The 6,696-nt window shown below is 35.5% G+C and overlaps 2 protein-coding genes across 3 annotated transcripts in view; one reads left to right on the top strand and one right to left on the bottom strand.

Annotated features, from left to right (window-relative positions):
* Positions 1-2,482, top strand: part of LOC106138441 (regulator of G-protein signaling loco) — an 86,604-nt gene extending 84,122 nt beyond the window's left edge. For both annotated transcript variants that reach the window (XM_060949859.1, XM_060949860.1), the window contains exons 12-13: positions 310-388; positions 1,363-2,482. In XM_060949859.1, coding sequence (XP_060805842.1) covers positions 310-388; positions 1,363-1,556 — 273 coding nt within the window. In that variant the 3' untranslated portion in view covers positions 1,557-2,482. The remainder of the gene's footprint in view (positions 1-309; positions 389-1,362) is intronic.
* A 1,806-nt stretch (positions 2,483-4,288) lies between these two features.
* Positions 4,289-6,548, bottom strand: LOC106138446 (large ribosomal subunit protein mL45). The gene is made up of 4 exons (XM_013339597.2): positions 6,361-6,548; positions 6,041-6,284; positions 5,511-5,899; positions 4,289-4,612 (listed from the first exon to the last, which is right to left on the bottom strand). Exons 1-4 carry the CDS (start codon positions 6,382-6,384, stop codon positions 4,328-4,330), a joined length of 942 nt encoding a protein of 313 aa, XP_013195051.2. The 5' UTR covers positions 6,385-6,548; the 3' UTR covers positions 4,289-4,327.
* Between the last annotated feature and the right edge of the window lie 148 nt (positions 6,549-6,696).

Raw genomic sequence — 6,696 nt, forward strand, 5'->3', positions numbered from 1 at the left:
AGATTTTATTATAAATCCAATTAACCAATCAACGGCTAATGTTGCCCACCGATCGAAAATAAAATCGATAAAATCGTAAAAAGAATAAAATATAATTTTATGGTACCTATACTATATATATATATATATATATATTGATATATATAGACGTGACTATATGTATGTTAATTGGTATAATTTGGTGATCGATAAAATCGTAAAATGAATCAAATATAATTTTATGGTAACTATAGACGTGACTAAGTAGATACCTATAGACGTGACTATATGTATATGTATGTTAATTGTTATATCATTTGTCGATGACAGGGCGGCTCCGGCAGCCTGCCCGGCCGCGTGCGCGTGCGCGCCAGCGTGCGGCCCGCGCCCGCCGCGCACCACCCGCCCGGTAATACGCACTTTTATATTTATAATGTTATGGATTAGTTTTACGGAGACCTTCCATTTGACTAATTTTTTTTGTCCTTTTTAAGTTTGGCATAACGAGTTACGTATACTATTTTTTTTGTCATAATAGTTTTTTGGCATAATTGGTTTTGGCATACAATTTCAATAGGCATAAATATAGTTTTGACTAATTTATTTTTTGTGCGAAGCAGATGTAGTGTAATGCGCTATAAGGCAAGTACTTCTTAGGTTAGGTTAGGTTATGCTAATATTAGGTATGCTTAAAAAAATATGCTTAAAAAGTTATGCCAAATAATATTATGCGTAATAATTATTAGGCTAAACAAAGGTATGCCATGTAAAATTATGACACAAAATTTTATGCTAATAGACAGAGAACCATTAGTTTTACGGAGAGCTTAACACCACTGAGACTTGTATTTAACAAAATTCGAAAATTGTTAGGAAAAAATATCTATATGGCAACATATTTGTGTTTACAGCACCCGTTATCTAAGTTTCGTGTATAGAAAAATAAAAGAAAAGAAAGGTTCTTCTTCCTCCTGGCTTTAGTCCCGGTTGCATCCTCACCACTCCGCAGAGGAGCCCGGGGTGTGCATGAACCATGGATTGGGTGAGGTTTTAACGCGAAGCGAATCCCGTCTGACCTCCGCAAACCTTTGCTGGGGAACCTAACCCGTATTGAATCCACGATTACAAATTCAGTTGAACCTGAAAAGTTTATTGGCACAGAAAACACAAACATGTTGCCATTGATATTTTTCTTAACAATATCTGAATCTCGTTAAATACATGTGTCAGTGATCAATAAATTTAAATTCGTTTTGGCGCAAATAACAATTTTTTTGTTCTTTTTTATTTCCTATGCAGCCAGTACTGAGGCTGAGACTCACCAATGAGGTTGTGTCACATTTTAACTGCCTTTTTGACCAGATTTTGTTTTTTTATTTACAGATTTCCTAGAAAACCTTCGAGAGACGCAACGCCAACGCCTCCACCCCCGCGTGGAGCCGCTCCCCCCTCCCCCGGCCACTGTCCCCCCCTCCGCCTCCCCGTGCCCGGTGTCCCCCTCCCCGTGCCCCGCGCCGCGCCCCCCGCCGCCGCTCCCCCCCAAACCGCCGCAGAGGACCGCGCCTACTGTAGTATGAACGAGAATTCCTTCAAATTAGAGATATGTCAATATGCCATTTAAGCTGCTTTGAAAGGCAGTTTTGTGGTTTTACGTCTGGATGGGGAAGTCCAAAAGTTGGAGCGACCAGTTAAAAAGAAAGATATTTACTTGGATCTTACAAACGTGTGAATTAAGTTTTGTTCAGATGGAATTGTTTGAAGTTAACTGTACATGTATCGCTATATGTCGATAAAATAGACTAATGAAATAGAATTCGTGCTTCACGTCTAAAAATGTCTGCAATCTTATATAATAATGGTTTAAAAAGTTAACCATAAAGTGTTTTTAATTAAAAATACCAAGTGATGTTGACATCACTTCAAATCTATCGCCATGACCATACATCTTTAGAACTAAAAAACGGCATTCAAACAGCGCCATCTTATGGCCGAAAAAAACAAACTTTTTTAAATGATACCAGTGTTGCCAGATTGGGTGAATAAGACAAATTAAGAAAATTATCATTGTAACATAATGTTTTATAGTTTGAATGTCAAAATCATTTTTTTTAATATAAAAGTTGCAAAAAGTGTTTCAAATTGTTTCGTGGTTGTATTTTAATGTGATTTTCATGAATAAGTTGAAGCTTTAATAAAGCAAATAACGTACCTATTTAAGGTTTTAACAGATGTTTTAATTAAGGTCATTGGACCAATCAATGTGCTGTCTTGTGTCCAAGTCTGTGTGTGGACTGTAAACAGCAGTATCGTATATGTACAGTGAAATACAATGTTGCCAACTACCATTTAATGAAAAGTGCTCAGTTGGACCCAAAAATGTCACAAAAAGACAAATATCAGCTACATATTTGTCTTTTTGTGGTATATATTCTGATTCCATCAAAAAAAAAAAAAAATTTGAATTTGGAACCATAAATAAATAATCCAGAATTATGAATTTTTAGCGCTAAAATACCCAAACAAATTTAAAACACCGATTAGATGGCCCTAAATTTGCAACACTGATTGAAATGTTATTTTTATAACATAATATAGTCTTGAAAGCCAAAAGATTCGATTGCGAACAATGTAAATTTTGATTTTTAATTTACACAATTGTTAATTTAAATAACTATATTTTATGTGAGCAACTAAAGTCGACTTTTATATATCGATTTATCCATTTGATCTGCATTAAATAAATTACTTTAAAATGAATTTACAAATGTTATTATGAGCGTACAAATCGTTTGCCATCTGATATTCATTCCATTTAGAATAAATTGTTTTATACAAGTAATTAACATTGTCATGAATATATAAAGTGTAAATATATATAACTGTTGTAATTGAAAATTGATGCCTTCCATAGCAAATAAGACTGCACTAACTTCTTAGATTTATAGTGCCTTGATGTGTGTGCCCTTTCTAAGCAGTGTTTAAACTTTAATTGTCAAAGGATTTTTGACAACTGTCTTTCAAGGGTAAACGGGACTGACATTTCAATGTAAATGTAATTAATATTGTCAATGTGTTGAACAAAAAGAGTGATAGATATGTAAAAATACTATGTTATCACTTAAATAAAGCTTACGATTGAATACAATAGTAAATGTTTGTAAGCATATAAATTGGAAAAATAAAGGACTTCGATTTATATATGTGCATTATTAGAAATAATGTTAAAATGAAATGGCATCATTTTTTTTTGTATAATTTAAAAGATAAATTAAGCCTTATCGGTAATCATCTACAAATTTACCACATTGTTTTTATGAAATAAAGTTTAAATAAATAAAATATATTTGTATGTAGCCAGCATTAAGCCATGCAGCTAAACGTGGCCTTTCAGTCTTTGCGAGACTGTTGCCTCTGTCTACCCCGTAATAGACGTATGTATGAAGTCAGTCCCCATATTTTAACAAAAGGCAAAATCACTTACTAACGGGATGTAAGCTAGGTACTGATAATTTTAGGCTATTTATTGTTATCATAGATCGTATATAGAGCGACTTGCTCTGAGAGTATTGAATATCGCAATAAAATCAGTTGACAGATAAAACAGTTTTATTATTTATCACTTATGTATCCGCTAATCACGGGAAGTTGTGGATTATGTTCCTGTTTGAAATGTTGGAAAGAGGATTTTCTTTGGAAGTTTTATTTCGAAGTGAAATACCTAAGTGTTTCGAAGCCGGGGCGGGTAGCTAGTTCTTAATAAAGAGTACTCTAAAACCGACGAGTTTGCATTAAGAGTTATGAATGTGGATGAAGCGAAATAAGTATGCAGTGGTCATGATAAGTGGAAATATGTCTCTATGCCTAACCTTTCGGGAAAGAGTCGTGGCTTTTACGTTTACCTAAGTATACTCTCATAACATGGACCGAGAGCGCCAGTCATCGAATCGGTAATGCGTGTGACGCAAAAAGCTCAGGTTAGTACCTGTCCTGGAGGAGTTATGTACATTAGTTACAATACCAACCGATGTTCTTACGATAAGGGAAAACATAATGAGGAAATCTGCACATTTTAGCAACTGGATGTGTAACCATGATCGATCCAGTACGTGTTAGATTGCGGAAGTCAGATAGGAGTCATTTCGTGTAAAACCTGACCCCCATTTCTTTTCTGCGCCTCTTTTACCGCTCATAGGACTGCAGTACCCACATTGGATGCTGATGGAGCATTACCTACTTCCGGAAAGGCTGATAGACGTTTTTTATGAGAACTCTCCTTCCTAACGTAAAACGAAAGACCAAAAAACACAAGAACACTATAAACTATTATATTACATTAAATATATTACATTCATTCCGCTACAGCTGTCTTTTGATCCACGTTTGCCTCAACTATTTCCTTCGACTCTACAACCGGCGCAGGCGCAACCCTTGTTAACTTAGAGGGTTCCTTAGGTGGCGTCCAGTCAGGTATGATCTTCTCGTGGATACGCCAAGTGCCGTATAGATTTGAGAGGTGTTTCTCAAACACTATGTATTCTAAAACATCCTTGGCTAAAATATCACTGCCGTGAATGAGGCGGCCGAAGCGATCATAGACTGACAATTGTTGGCGCGTGTGGAATCTGACAGTTACCTGAAAAATAAGCAGTCTATTAAACAAATTTAAAATATATCTATAGATTTTGACTGACATATCCGCTTTTGGGCTGTAACTTTATATGAATGAGCGATATTTATTTGCATTTGTACGAGGTAAACAGAAGATAGTCAAACATACATAATTAATTATTACATACCTTCTGTATAACCATAAAATTAAAACATTTAAAATTATAAAAGTAATAAAAATAACACTCAATCAATATTTATCAGAAAGACATTTAACAAGATGTGGGGAATAATTTTATTTAATATTAGAGGCCGCCCGCGACTTCGTCCGCATGAAAATCCTACCAATCCTGCGGGAACTCCGGGATAAAAAGTAGCCTATATGTTATTCTGGGTCTTCAGCTACCTACATACCAAATTTCATCATAATCGGTTCAGTAGTTTTTGCATGAAAGAGTAACAAACATCCATCCTGACATACTCACAAACTTTCACATTTATAATAAGAGTAGGATATGTTGCCAATTCCATATAACCAATTGTATGTATTGTCATTGCTGGAAATATATAAGTGAGTCAATCAAAATGAAACATATATTCTGGTCCATATGTGGCTACAGGTAATTAAAAATAATTAGACGAGATGTAAACAAAATTTCCTGAAGAAATTTTTGTGTCTCACAGTTGGAGCCACAGATGTATATATCTATGTATCTGAAAGTTGCTTATATGCACTTAGGGGGAAGAGAAGGTCATCTAAGTTTTTTTGGCTTTGTTTTATATCAATCACTTGCTTTTTATGCCTTTTAAAGCCTGTAATAAGCGTTCAAATTTTGACTACCTCAGATGCTTTGATATTGTTGAGCGTGAGTAGCCAAACCTAGATATTGTTCGGCACAACAGAACCTAGATCCCATTCATACCTGTCCAAAAATATTATCCTTTGTCACAATATCAGTGCACCTCGCATGTACAACCCTCGGAGGCTCCAGGGACTCCAGAAACTTCCAGCGAATTGTCTTCATGTGGGCATTATGTCTGAACTCTGGATACGCCTTCTCCGTCACACATTGCCTCAACGTAAGCTTATCGTCATTCACCAAACTTTCATGAGCTTTAACATAAATGTCCTGAGCCAAACGCGCAAACTCTGTGGAGTCAAAGTCCTCATCAAACGATTTGATTTTACGGATTGCCATCATTGACTTAGATTTCTTTTGTAGAAGCTCTGCAGCTTGCTTGGCTCGAGTTGGAGAGACAATGGAGGCTTTGCCATCCCCTTCTGGAGGTACATAGGCCTCAAACACACCACCTGCAATTGAGATGTGATGTTAGTAAAAAATATTCAATTTATGTTCAATTGGCAGTATCATGAATTATCATATTCGGTGCCCTCCATAAAGAACTATGCTTGGCTTCTTCAATCAATTGTTGTTCAAAAACTGTGTTTTACCTGTTGCTGATATATAGAATGGTCGATCCATCCACGGCCGTGGGGGCATCACTCCGCGTTCCTTCATTTTCTGCCTAAGCCTTTCTTTAGATAAGGAACTGAAGTCTTCATTCATGTTTGGTAAATTAATCTTCATATACTTCTGAGCTCTCAATTTTTTGAATTTAGGGTTCCAATGCTTGGATGTTGTTGTCCGTACTGATTGCTTGCCGATTACAGTTGGAACCAATCGCATAGCGCTGAACTAGAAAAAATTAAAGATATACATAATAAATTGTTTTGGTTTTTGTAGAAGTTAACAAGAAACAAATAATACTTACCTTCGTTAGTAAAGTATTAGCCATGATGACGTCTTCACTATTTTTGACGCAAAGATTCAATCATTTGCTTCAAACGTTTCCAGAATTAAATAATTCTCAATATCTACTTAGTAATTAATTAGGTAAATCTCAAATTATCAGTTTTAGTAAAAATACGACCTAACCTCTGAAACCATTATGTCAAGTCACTTGATATCTATTGTCATTGTCAAGTAAAGATTGTCAAATTATTATTACTTGCCAACACCGACATATAAATAATGTTTTTAAATTTGTGTTTGCAAAGAGATTGTTTTTAAGCAGCTCTGAGTTATTTGTTCGGTTATGCTGCGTGCA

This window comes from Amyelois transitella, chromosome 20 (assembly GCF_032362555.1).
Source record: "Amyelois transitella isolate CPQ chromosome 20, ilAmyTran1.1, whole genome shotgun sequence".
NCBI lineage: Eukaryota > Metazoa > Arthropoda > Insecta > Lepidoptera > Pyralidae > Amyelois > Amyelois transitella.

Coding starts and splice junctions, on each gene's coding strand:
- LOC106138446 (XM_013339597.2), bottom strand. CDS start 6,384: ATGGCTAATACTTTACTAACGAAG. Junction 6,285..6,360: donor CTAATACTTTACTAACGAAG/GTAAGTATTATT, acceptor AATTTTTTCTAG/TTCAGCGCTATGCGATTGGT. Junction 5,900..6,040: donor ATTCTATATATCAGCAACAG/GTAAAACACAGT, acceptor TCTCAATTGCAG/GTGGTGTGTTTGAGGCCTAT.